The following is a 13943-nucleotide window of genomic DNA, read 5'->3' as shown; positions in this document are numbered from 1 at the left end:
AAACACGACCTCGAGTGAACTCGAGTGTCAAACACAATTCTGGCTCTTGTTTATTGGAAGCAAAGCGGATCGGGCTGATGTTATTACAGAGCTACAAACTCCGCAGAGAGCCAGGAAGGGTGGACAGATGTGTCAATTAAATGTGGGACAGGGGAGTGCACTTTATTTCCCGGGGCTGACTCCAACTGGCAACCTCCCAGGCTGGAAAAAGAAGGCGGCGTGGAAAACACTGAGACCAGCAGTTCCTCTCACATCCACACGAGGCAGGCTCCAACGGTAAGCCCGCCCTCCTTACAGCAGGAACAAACGGCTCTGTGGTCTCCATAGTTCATGTCCTAGCAAACATTTCATTAACGCACCTGTTTGATTTTGGCACTCTGACAGATGTGCAGGCACAGCTGTAGCTAATAGCTGTCTGCTAGACCTGTGCTGTAATTTCAATGCAACTGTCTGACCAATAACACGGCTGTCTCGGCTGAGACAAGCCAGGAAGTTAGAGCTCCAGTTTTTACGCCTATTTTGAGGATCACGTGCAGTGAAGTCGCAGTGGCTCCGTCTGTAAACTCATTTTGTAGCTTTTTGGTTTCCGTAGAGCCGATCGGGTGCGTTCAATGACCTCAGGGTGTGCTCACTCCGAGTTATGGATGTGCAAAGGCATCATTAGGAGCTTCAACATCATGAGCACGAACCTGTGCGAGGGCTTCAACACGACGCAGCAAATGCTCGACACTTACCGTAACCTGAGAACATAAAAGCTGCACTTCCACGTTCACTTTTATTAAATATAAAAACTGCAAGAAAACGAGAGCAGAGAAAGGAGGGGGCGGTACGTGCCCGCGTTCAGTACCGTCTATTCATGCCAGCAGTGGCAGGAAGGATTTCTCATGGCGTCCCTTACCTGACACACTCCGCTGATGCACATGTCAAAGGCGTCCGCTCGGCACCGAGTCCCGTCCAGCACCTTCGGGGCCAGTTCCACAGTGAGGCTTCGGCCTTTAGCCTGGCAGCGCAGAGTGCAGGGGGCGGTGGGGTCGTACGGCGCTGGGACCCACTCGTACGTGACGCCCTGGTACTTGATGTCATTGTGAGCCGAACACTGCTGGGCCCGGAAATCCCCCGACTCTGCAGGGCAGTCCTGAGGAGAGGAGACGAAAGTGTCACCACAATAACTCTTTATAAACTCATCTCGTTTTTTCACGTGACGACTGACCGAAATTCATATTTCGCCTCCTAATTCAGTTGGCTCTCATACTTTCTGTTTCTAAAGAAGGGAGGAGGCCCTGGGCAGACCCAGGACACGCTGGAGAGGTTACATCTCTGGGCTGGCCACGGTGAGCCCTGAAGGCCACACAGTTTTAGAGGTTTTCCTCAGGAGCAAACATTTTACTTTTGCATTTCCAACCTGTGGAGGAGCTTAAACATTTCAGCAGATGATCAAACAGCTGGAGGAAGCAGGTATTTTCTGGCACCAGCAGAAACTCGCAGCAGGGAGTCTGTGACGGCAGAGCAGAGATCTCTGGTTTAACACAATTCAGACACTCCACAGAGCCGTGAAGCCTGACAGCAGCTTCCCATGGCTGGTTACCGCTCACTGTCAGCTCCACATCACTGAGTGATAGTCATCAGCCTCACTACTCCTTCTTCTTTCAGATGATATAAAAATATCACTACTCGTTTTTTAGATGCACCACACTAACACTTTCCTGTGACACCAGTGTATTAGAGGGTGGTGCTGGGAGACGCTTCAGCTGAATTTAGGGATGTTGTTTCCTTTTAATGACTCAAATATCCACAGAACGTGGAAAACGAAGCTGCAGCTGGAAGTCCGTCTGTGTGACCGAGAGGAGGTGATGCTGCAGAGAAGCTGTTTCGGTGCTTCTTAGGACCGAACGCCGTCTCGGATCGGGACCAGACGTTTGCTCCTCTGGCAGCCAAAAATCCGTCCTCCTCCGTGTGACGGAGAATTGGACAAATCCGGTGTGACACATCGGCTCCACGCAGTCACACTCTGCCACTGCTCGTATCCTTCAGCCCGAGCTCCAGTTCACACAGACTTAGCCTCAACGTGTCAACAGACACGGGATAGAAATTAACCTGGGAATTTTTCTCACCGGATGCAATGGATCCAGACTAAAACACTTCAGTGGGGAACGAGAGAAATAAGGCCGGTTTTCCTCGGATTAAAAATGGCGAGGTTATTTCAGCAGGCCGGATCTGTGATGTTGCCATTAGCTTATAGATCATATGAGGTTTTCATGCATAAACAGGAAGTAGAGGAGGATACACACACATTCAGACCAAATTTGTGTTTGGTCTGTTCAGATTATTCCTGGGCAGCTTTTTAGTCGTGCCATCTCTGGGTGTGCTGGTCAGGAGACTTCTGCTCTTTGTTTTTCTGGTTTTTCTTGTTCCTTCGTTTACAGCAGCTGATCACGCCGAAGCCAGCCGGGATGACGACCGGAACGGCAACATCGACAGACAGGAAGAGGAGGACGGGCAGACTGTGCAGAGGAGGAACCGAGTGACGGGAAAGAAACGAAAATCTAAGCTGCATCTCCCATCTGTCATCGCAGCGCGAGGTCAACAGGATGCTAAGTTAAGAAGACTTCTGTGAGTTTAACAGCTGAGTGAGAAGCAGAGCGAGTGGCCAAAAGTCTGAGCGTCTCTGTTCCCTCTTGATTGGAGGAGTCGGTGCCCCAAGTGAGGAAGATCCTCCTGATGAGGGACAGGAAGGTGTGAACATGACAGGTGGATCAGTGCTGCACCGCTGTGGTGGAGAAAGCTGAGCTGGAAGGTGAAGCCCCCGTCATGGACATGTAACGAGCGTCATCTCGAGGAGCTTTATTTCGTAAGGTTAAGACCCTCCAACTCCAGACGACCATCTGTGAGCCAACGCTTTGGCAACAGTGGGAAGAAAAACTCCCTTTGAGCAGCGAGGAACGTCCTGGCTCATGTGGAGAGCGGTTGGCACGATTCATTCCTCTGTTAAACTGACAGCTGCGCCTGGGCAGAGAAGCTCAGAGCTCTGTCTGGGTCCCACTGACGGACATAATCTCTCCAGCATCTCCAGGGCCTCCGCCAGCTGGACAAGCCTGAAACGCTACGAGGCAGATGTGGAACCACCTCAGCTGTTCATGGAGGAGTCCCTCCTCCCTGCGTCTCTCTCTGCATCGCCTGGACCACCTTAGACCCACTCAGACTCACCGTGTTACTGCAGGTTCTGTAGCGGATATTTTTTCCTTCACAGCTTCTGTAAAACAAGGTCAGAAAAAACGATTTAGTGATTAAAACCAAAAGACATCAAAAGCTTTAAAAACAGCGAGTCGTGCACCGTTTCCCATCATCAGCCGGTGAGCTGCCAAATATTATTTTTATAATCAGATAAAAATGATGGTGATGGTTCCACTGGGGCGCAGAGATTATGGTGTAACGAGACAATAATCTCCTAATTACTGACTTACTCAGTTCATTACAGCACACAGAGCTCACAGTGAAGACGCTGCTGACTGTGGGGGGGCGGCAGACACAACCCCCCCACTGTCACTCACTGACCTCACCTGGACCCACAGCACCAACGCTGTGGTAAAGAAGGCCCAGCAGCAGCTGCAGCCTCACTAACAGCTTCTTCCCCTGTTAACAAAGCGTTTCAGCTCCTCTGTTGTTCGTTTGAAGGCAGACGTGACCTCTGACCTCTGACGGTGAATCAGCTGTCTTGGTTGGCGCATCACTCAGACACAGACACCTGCTAATCAGTGCTCAGTGACATCCTATACAATCCCTGAATTTCCGTCTGCACCACAACTGGAGCTCAGCCTTCCTGTGCGGTCTGTTACTACAGACTTCATAACCTCCTGAGAACCAGCCTGTTCATTTATGTTCTCTGCAGTGGGCGTTTGTTTTTGCTCTATATCTACTGACTTATTTGAGCTACCCTACTAAGTCCTGATGTGCTAAACAGAGGACTTCCTGGGCTTTCCACTGATACGTCGTGTGTTTGTGGGGCCTCTTTTAGCTCCAAAGGAAGGAAAATCACGAAAAAGTTCAACGGGAAGATTTGTTTTCCTCGGTTCTCAGGATGAGGCTGTTTTCTTATTCGTCTCCTACTTTCAGCTGCTCTCTTTAGCGGGTCACCTCATCTGCCTCCATCTGACCTACTCCCAAGCATCCTCTGTTACACCGACCGTTTACACCACCTTCACCTCATCCATGAAGCTTTGAACAGACTGTAAACGTGCTGATTTCTGCTTGTTGGACGAGCCTGCGGGAACTGAATCGGCCTGACGTGGACATCAGAGGAACTATTAATGCTTCATCTGTGGAGGTAACGATGGGAATGATGGTGGTGATAATATTACACTGCAGTATTTTCAGTTGCAATGATCATAGCGGAGCAGCAGACGTGGACAGAGCTTCGTGCTCCTCTTGTCTCCAGAAAGCTAAAAACATCATCCTGTCACCGGGTTCTCCGACGCGCGAAGGCATTCAAACATAAACTCAATCAACTCGTCTAAAATGAAAACAGGCTGAGAGTGACGAGGAGTTCGGTGTGAGCACTGAAACCTGTGAGGCCAGCAGCAGTCAGTCTCCAAAGACTCAGAATCAAACCGGGGGTGATGTCACGGGGCTGTATCCATCCTTTATATACAGTCTATAGCCAAACCTCACATCGACTGGTGTCCATGGCTGCATCTTTGGACTTCACAGCTTTTGTTTGACTCATCACTATTTCTGGTGCTGAATGTTCTTATCAACCAGTCACAGAAACACGTGCACAGTTTTCTCATCTTTCCTGTTTCCAGTTCATCATTCATCATCATCATCATCATCATTTTCACCCTGAACTTTGCTCCAGATCGGACCTCCAGGGGCCTGAGATCCACCATGAATATAATAGATTACCACACACACACACACACACACACACACACAGACACACACCTGTAAGGTAATAGCACACACCACCTGCAGCATACCTTACTCAGTCAGCAGCTATTTCAGCACTTCACTGAGCTCCAGCTGGCAGAGCCCACAAAGCCAAGAAAAAGTAAAAACACACACACACACACACACACACACACACACACACACACACACACACACACACACACACACACACACACACACACAGCCTGAACCTGAGCCCTGTGTGAAATGTGCCATAGCGCAGCGCTCCGTTCCCTGTGACAGCACGGACATGCTGTTAAATCTGTTCCACCTTGTTAACAATCTCTCGGTGTGCGCTAACAGCCGTAAAATGCACATTTGTCCTGCTAACTCACAATAACATTCGACTAAACTGGTAGCAGCTCATTTATCCCGGGGTAAAGCAGCTCTGCTCCAATCTGCTCTTTAGTGCAGATCTGAGCCCGAGAAGCACGCTGCAGCCGTTCAGCTGCACCGGGCACGGACAGCGGCCGACCGCGGCACCGTATTAATGAGCCAATTAATAGATTTCTCCCGCTGAAATGCATCGACGACTCAACCACGGTGAGACAAACTCTGTGTGGGCGTGCAGCGGCCGTGGATGTGGAATGCCTACAGCTTACAGCCGTTAGTGCCCTCCTGAATTTACAAGAGGACCCAACATTGATGTTCAACAGTGTTCTGAACACGTAAACTCCAGTTCAGAAGCAGTTTTCTGTATTTGAATGTTTCTAACTCAGCGTGAGTGAATCACATCTCCCAGGGTTCAGTCTGTGGTGAACATTAAGAAACTGGAGGTCCTTTAACAGAGGACGACGGGCGGCGTGGATTATTTTACATAACCTGAGGAGGAGAGAAGCCGCCTGTGTGCAGAGGCCGAGGGGAAGAACAAAATGAAGAACATTTATTACAGTCATACTGCTGCTGTTAGCAAATCAGATACGTGAGGTGGTTCTCCTCCACTGAAACAGTGCTGGGATCAACGACAAGAAACTTCCAGATGTTTCCTGGGACGCGCTCTCCATGAGTAAAAACCTAATGAGGGTCATTTATGACCACCTGCACATCGAGCGCAACAGCCGCTGTTTCACACACCGCAGCACGCCGTTTAACCCAACGTGAAGCTGCACCAACAGCTAAATACTGGCTTTGACGTCACGTTGGCCTGTGCACACATAAGATGACGCTTAAAGCATCAAAAGTGTAGTGAAATGTGCTTTACATAACAAGCACTTCTTTACAGTCATGATTCGCTGGTTTCTTGGTACAAAGAGGAGAAAAATCCATCAGGTACAAGATCGGCTTCATCTGTCAGTTAAATCTGTACTTTCAAACACCCGTTCAGTATCAGTCCAGGACTCCACAGGTAATTCCTACAAGTTATGAGGTTATGAGATGTGTCAGCGTCTGTTCTTGTCCTTTTGGATGTTACATTTGAAGCTGTCTTCACAGATGCAAAGTTGCAGGAATGCCCTGAAATTTCCGTCTTACATTTAAAGCCTCCTCACATCTGTGCTGTGCGTGCTTGCACGTGCATCCTCGCCATCCCCAAAGGTCAAAACTCCACACGGAGCTGAAATCAGCAGGTGTGCTGATGCATCATCGCACACCTCTGAGTCTTTACTGCAGGAGGAGCCTGGACGACAGCGTGGCGCCGCAGGTGCACACGGCGGACTTTTCATAATTTTATCAAAGTCACACGTGGGTCCTGCAAATACGTGCAGGTCTTATCATCCTTTTTTATTTGAACATTACTCCCGTGACGGCTCTTTGTCGCCGCCTTTCATCTGCAACTCTATTCTGAAAGTCTTCAAAGGAAGTTTAATGACACAAAGAGCAAGAGAATGACATTTCTGTAGAGCACACTTTAAACTTGCAGTAAATAATAATGACAGGAGGGGTATTCACCTACTTTCATGTCACACTGATAATAACAAGTATTCTGAATATGTCAGGTATGCCTTTGAGAGCTCGTAATGGAGCTTTCTGTCATCTTTCAGTGTGAAATGTACAGCTGGCACAAAGGAAAGTGAGGATTTTGGCTTCTTGTGTCCAACTGAAAACTGAGGAGGTAATATTACAGCCTGTCAGGAGATGAGATGAGAATAATAAACTCACAATAACATCAACTGAAAGGAAATGTGGGTTTTTTTCTTCTCCTTTACACGTTCAACACCGGCTATAATTCAGGCACTAATGGAGTTTCTGACCTCTAATAGCAGAGAGTGCTTTGGTGAGGAGCACCGAGCTCAGCAGGACTCCTTTAATGGGAACTGCTTTCAGCACATTCACCGTGGAGTTTCAGAGGATGTTCATTTTCTTGCATACATAAAAATGTAAAATAGAAATAATGAAGTTCACAGTGCAGAGGAGACTTTTTTTCCTGTGAAGTCGGAAAAAAATGACAACCGCAACGAAACACAAAGACGACACAGCTGACTGTGGACATGCACATTAAAACATCTGTGCATTTTATATCTTCACAACCCAGAAACGCTCTGCCTCACTTTCTGACCCTGAGTGCAGGGAGAGGAGGCTCTGTCTGCACACACACACACACACACACACACACACACACACACGCGCACACACACACACACACACACACACACACACACACACACACACACACACACACACGCGCACACACACACACACACACACACACACGCGCGCGCACACACACACACACACACACACACACGCACACACACGCACACATGCACACACGCACGCACACACACACACGCACACACGCACACACACACACACACACACACACACGCGCGCGCACACACACACACACACACACACACACACACACACACACACACACACACACACGCACACGCTAGTTGAAGTGGTTCATGCGTCTCTGAGATGAACTGCAGACACCTCAGACCCCGGACATGGTGGGGAAATCCTATTACTACCCCTGAAAGAAATGGATGTGCGGTGTGGTGAGGGAGGTCCGTGCAGCTCAGACTGCGACCTGGACCTGGCGGAGCAGCAGAAAATAGACGAGTGAAACATCCGTGATTGCAGTGAAACACTTTTTAAGTGCTTATCAGCCCAGAGTGCATCAGGTTGTTCCAGCAGATTCCCAAAAATCCGTTAGTTTGTCACTCGTCCCTCTTCGCAGTTAGCAGGTACTCGCCCCGGCTGATGGACAGCACTCTGCAGGCCGAGCGGAGATGGCTTAACGAAGTCATTCGGCCACTGCAATTTTGTCCTTATACAAACACACGAGTCCTTACACCTGCTCATTTCTGCCACATCAGACTTTTAGAAGCAACCACGCACATCTGAACCCAAACCTGGTGGTAAGCTTGGTGCCTACGTTTACCTGCAGAATCTTTCATGTTTCTGATCAAAGAGCCAGACAGCAGCTGCTGTACGACAGGCCGAGCGAGCGGGAGTCAGCGGACCCCCGAAGGGAGAAAGGCACAGTCTGCACCAGAGGAGGCAAAGCAATGAGACCCAGGACATAGCAGTTCTTACTGCTCTGACCAGTGCAGGCAAACACACCCTGACATGGACTGGATTTTGGTCCCCACAAGTATAGTAAACTTCCAATTATTGGTCCCCACAAAGATGTTTAAACAGGTATACACACACAGGCACTACGCTAACTTCCTCCAGGCTTCACTAATTATGTCCACAAGTCAAACTAGCTGCACAGACGCAGCGGTCGAGCTCGTCATCGGGCACGCTGCTTAACGTTCAGCAGCGAATGGAGAACGAATCTCGTCATGCAGATGAAGTCTGAACAAATCAGAAGCTCCAATCACTTCCAGACGGCGGCCGCTGTGATTGAGTGAACCTCGATCAGTCAGATGAAGGCTGGACGCCAGACTTCAATCAGAGTGGTAAACTGTGCTCTGACATCAGCGTCATCAGCGGGAAGGACTGTGCAGGGGGCCTTAATGAGAACAGCAGAACAGGAAGTGAAGTTCAGCTGGACTGGATGAGAGCTTGCAGGGCGCGTGATTACGCTGCTCAGTAACTGTAATGCAGAAGATTTAAGACAATAATTCATGGATTTAAACGTCTTTCCCGCCATTTCTGACTGAGACGGCGAGGTGTGCTGCCAGCTAACATCATCCTCCATTATTCATTAATACCATGTAGGAACATGAATAATCGGTTCTGACTACTGTTTTCATGTCTGTCAGCAAACATCGAGAGCAGTTTTCAGACAGGAAGAACCAAACATCCAACGCTCGTCCGCTCTCAGCTCCAGTGACTCCACGGCCCACAGCCGGAAACCTACGAATGTGAGAAAATACGTCCTTCAAATCATTTCACAAGACACTCAAAGACTCATTTGCATAGTGTACTTACTCCTTTTTTATCTCTCTTTGGATCTTCCTTTCAGCTCATAACCACAAGTGTCAATTAGCAAGTTTTAGCACCGCTGTGAGTGTATTTACTGTGTGTTGTTGAACGCAGCAGATGCCTCAGCAGCAGCACGGGTGAGAGCGCTGCAGTCAGATTTAATGAAGACAAATGCATCGCCGGGAGGCTGCAGAGCGATACCGCAGGACGCAGACAGCCTCTGATGACTTCCTGAACGCTGCACGACAAACGGCCGAGCAGAGACAGACTGACAGGCGGCCGCGGGCTTTAAACCCAGCAAACACGCTCCAACTCAAACACTCGCTGCCTTTATCGGTGCGAGGAAGACACTGAACACACCAGCCCAGGCAGACTTCCCAGAGTCCATCTGCTCCACACAGAGGTCTGCACTTCATCACAGCTCCCAGCCGTCTTCCCCATCGGAAGCTTCTTTACAGTTTCTGCTGCGTTCCCGGTTCTGTACGCTTACTTTGGGCACAGGATGTGCCACGTTTAGCTTCTCACATTTAGTGTAGTTTTTATAGCTTTCAGAGAAAGTTTGAAAAACCTGTGGCTGAGATACCTTCAAGCAGCCCTGATCATCCCCTGTGCAGCTAATGTGGCCAATGCCAGAGGCCTGCTTTTACCATCTATGTTAGAAATCTTACATTATTTATTTATTTATTTATAGGAAAAAACGAGCCCAAAGAGTCGTGCTGATTTCTGCTGTTTACTTTATGAAGTACACACTCAGGCATTCTGCAGAAACAGACTTCTTACACTAAGATGAAATATTTAGTTAAACTTCTTTGAAGTGACAGAAAGATGGTGTTTGACTGGTTGGCCCACTTGAGGTCACAGTGGATGGCCCACGATGTGGAATAAGTTTGACACCTCCACCTTTCCATCGGTCCATCAAAAGTAGTTGTAGGAGGTGGATTCGGCTTAATCTGAGCCTTGGACAGCACTGAGCCTTCACCTGAGCTCTCACCTGTAACCAGGATAATGACTGTGATCTGTAACCACTCGCAGACACCACGGCTGTTTCTCCTGTCTGTGCAGGAGCGTCTCACCGCGCAACGAACTCTATTTTTCTTGTTTGATGGTGTTTGGCAAACAGCTTGTGGGTGCGTTATCGCCACCTTCTGACAGCGGCAGCATGTCACATACGAACAAGCTCAAACAAAGAATACTGTGACTTATTGATATATGAAATATCTGCACTGCACCGTGGTTAGCGCTGTGTTAGCCTGCAGCTGGAACCAACACCTGAGCTCCACCTGGTCAGCTGACCAATCAGAGTAAACTGACAGCGTGTGGGACATCCCTGCTCCATTTGTTTTGCTGCAACATCATAATTACTGTTGCTCTCTGTCTGCTCAACTTTTGATGTCACAGCGTTAGATTTTGGGGGGAAAAGATGATGGTGGGAGGAGTGGGAGGAGCCACGAGTCCACAGAAACAGGCGACTGGGCTTTGGGTTTATGACCCACTTGTTCACTTTTAAACTTAGTTTGCTTATTTTATTTTATATTTTTTAATATTTTCAGATTTCACTTACAGTTTGGTTACATTTGAGCAGATTTCGGTGAATTTCAGTGCTGTGACACGTCCACTGCAGGTCACAGCCATGTTTAGTATTTCTGTGGTCGTTTTTCGTGAAGTCACACAAACATGACTGTGATGGTGATGGAGCAGCATCATTGTGCAAACATGCTCTAATGATGAACCTGTAAATTATCATAATTACTGCTTAAAATCTGAATGATTGTGCTAAGCCACGCCCTCCTGAAACATCTGTTTAACAGGTAACGACACAGCAGAACATTCCTCTTCAATATTTGATGGCACGATAAATGTGTGAGTTGAGCAGATCTGTGACCGTCTGACAGGTTTTAGTCATCAAACAGTCTCATTAACCCGAGCAGGGAGCCGCCGCTCTGCTCGCACGTCACTCGCCGAAGGCTGATTTTGGTCTTTTGCTTGTCTTAATGATCAGATTTCTGCCATGAAGTCGCTCCACATTTCAAAGATGCTGTCACATTGTGTCTTGTTAGATGGTAAATGAGGGTTACCCTCCATTGAGGCAGCGTCGTAGCGAGTAGGAGGCTCCTCCCCCGCAGGTTCGAGAGCAGTCGCTCCAGGCGCTCCAGGCATCCCAGCCGATTTCCCTGTCCTCATCTGAGCGGGTCATCCTGGATGCCTAAAGAAGGACAAACAGCAACACAAAGGTTGTGCGTATTAAATCACATTCACACCAAAGCTTTGTGGTTGTAAGAAGGCGTGCCTCGTTGGTTTCCAACGCCTGCTAAAGCAAAACGCTCCTGCAACACGAGCGTCTGTTCTCACGGCAGTCTGAGAATCAGTCACAGTCAGACATGGCTCTACCACGGTCTGCATTTCTGTCTGATTGCTGGAAATTCAACAAACCTGCTGGAGGACAGCTCGTCACAGGCCGTATATTTACTGCTCTGTGCCGTGTGGAAACACTCCGTGATAAATTCTTGATAAAGCTTAAGCTAAAAAAAGCTTAAAGGCTCAGAGGGACACAGTGAAAGTGTGCCATGCTGGCAGAGATCATTTCTTTTTACAGCGTTAGAGCAAATATATCCACAGTGAGCCGACGCAGCAGAAGTTTAGCTCTCTCTAGAAAAAGTCCCAAAGTCTCAGGAAAGAGGCTGAACGGCTCATGCAGGCGCCGCACAGCTGAGCGACAACACTCCCAGAATGAGACGCAAGAAATGTGAAACTGAAGAAACTATTACACCAGTGGTGAACGGGCAGCTAAATGGGAAAAGACATTTCATTGTCACGTTTGCTGTGTAGCAGGCAGGACCCGACACACTCGGGGAAGTAAACGTAAAATGCCAGCTTTATCTGCGGGACAAACTCCACAATGAAAACATGAAAACTAGGGAGCTAAACTGGGACAGAGAACAAGGAAAGCACACAGGTAGGGGAACGGGTGGGAACGCAGCTGGGACCAACTTCATAGGCTGCATCTTCCTGAGGCCGTTTGCGTCACAGCCAGGCGACGAAGGCTGTCCAAATTCAAAGACTCCTAGAAATGCAGCCAACAAATGCGTCCTCCTTTTCCCCAGATTTGAAGGATAGGTCGGGTGTGTCCTTCCTGGCCCACCATATCCCAGAATTCATAGCGCGGCCCAGTCAACTCCAGTTTCCAACAATGGCAGCAGCTACTAAGTTTTAATATTACTCTTATTACTCTTTCTGTGTCACACGAGAATGTAGCTGTGTAAGCTTCAAACATCTGCTCGGTTTATCAAGACACCACATGCGATCCTCTCGATTTCCCAGTCTGTGAGAGGCGGCAAGTTGTTTGTCTGACCTGGATTTTAGTCAGGAGTTAACCTCTTTGCGCCAAATACCGCTCCTCTGCTCTGGCATCACTACTGAACCCTAACTTCATATCATAACCCTGCTTCCATTCAGTTTCTGTCTTCTTATGCTGTCCAACCTCCTGTTGCAGTCCCTCTTTCCTCCAGCCTTCATCGTAGGCTCCTGCTCTTCTGATGAATCATTCCCTGCTTCTATGATACTGGTTATATACTGTAGACTTTGCAGAGTGAAATCATATAATCCACAATTGCAGGTTTAGCATTCAGACCAGTTTTTGTGCATTCCATCTTAAATTGTTTTTGATATAATTTTGTTATTTTTTTAAAGAAAAAAAAAATATACCATATGCATATTGACATACACATGTATTCAACACTCTGAATACATCCTCAGATTAAGGACCTGATATCATCTCCTGTTGCCCTGATACAGCACTTCAAATTGTACTTATGATTCTGCAGATTCAATAAAATGTCTTTTTTTTTTTCAAGAAAAAAAAAAAAAAAAAAAAGACACCACATGTTTGCAAAAGTGCTCCGACGTTTTCGGAGACGTCTGTTACCCACCAGCTCGACAGCTGACCGGGGCGAGAAGGCGAACTCCTGGCACAGCGTTTTCAAACCCCTCGTGGTCTTTGGCTACTCAGGTTAAACATGATATATGAGTCACTCAGATAACATAAAACTTTTATTGTTTGGCTTTTTTCAGTGTTTGGTTTGTTCCTGAGTAAATCGGTTTGGCTGAGATTAAAGTTCTAGTTTTCACACAGCTGAATAAACGTCAAACAGAAAACTGATTAAACAGAAGTGAGACGGTGGAGAGTTTACTCCAGTGTCCTGTTATATTGAGGAAGCAAGCAGCAGACGGCCGAGTTTATTAAACTCTACAGAGACAGCGGTGACGCAAATCTGAAGGCCAGACCGTCCGGGTCCTCAGGAGGATGCAGCCTATGAATTTGGACACCCCCAGGGACTATCAAAATAAAACAGGAAACACAGGGAGCACAGGGACAGGAGTGACATGAGACACGACTGACTGGGGGACAAGAAAATAAGCATGAAGACAGAACTAAAGCTACAGTAAACAAACAAAAGCAAAGAACTAGAACTCAAGAAATACCCGAGAACAAAACAAACTAAAACACCAACATTGATGATCCATGATGGAATCAAAGGTTCACAATAACACAAAAGCACCAAGTCACTGACCCAGGATCGAGACATTTATTAACTTATGATAACACAGGAGACAGAAACTTTTTTAAGATCAGGTTGAAAACTTTCCTCTACCGGATCACTTATCATTAGTTACACTTCAGTAAA

At 47.7% G+C, this 13943-nt stretch overlaps 1 protein-coding gene across 2 annotated transcripts in view; it reads right to left on the bottom strand.

Moving 5' to 3' along the window:
- adamtsl3 (ADAMTS-like 3) overlaps positions 1 to 13943 on the bottom strand; it is a 198561-nt gene that overhangs the window by 95003 nt on the left and 89615 nt on the right. For both annotated transcript variants that reach the window (XM_085400428.1, XM_085400502.1), the window contains exons 4-6: positions 11337 to 11464; positions 3205 to 3250; positions 899 to 1135 (exon numbers count right to left, since the gene is read on the bottom strand). In XM_085400428.1, coding sequence (XP_085256554.1) covers positions 899 to 1135; positions 3205 to 3250; positions 11337 to 11464 — 411 coding nt within the window. The remainder of the gene's footprint in view (positions 1 to 898; positions 1136 to 3204; positions 3251 to 11336; positions 11465 to 13943) is intronic.

This window comes from Rhamphochromis longiceps, linkage group LG1, assembly GCF_057381845.1.
Source record: "Rhamphochromis longiceps isolate RC_006_pf linkage group LG1, R_longiceps_female_GT1.1, whole genome shotgun sequence".
Lineage (NCBI taxonomy): Eukaryota > Metazoa > Chordata > Actinopteri > Cichliformes > Cichlidae > Rhamphochromis > Rhamphochromis longiceps.
Note: the sequence above shows the minus strand (reverse complement) of the source record. Positions and strands in the feature narration are given on the sequence as shown.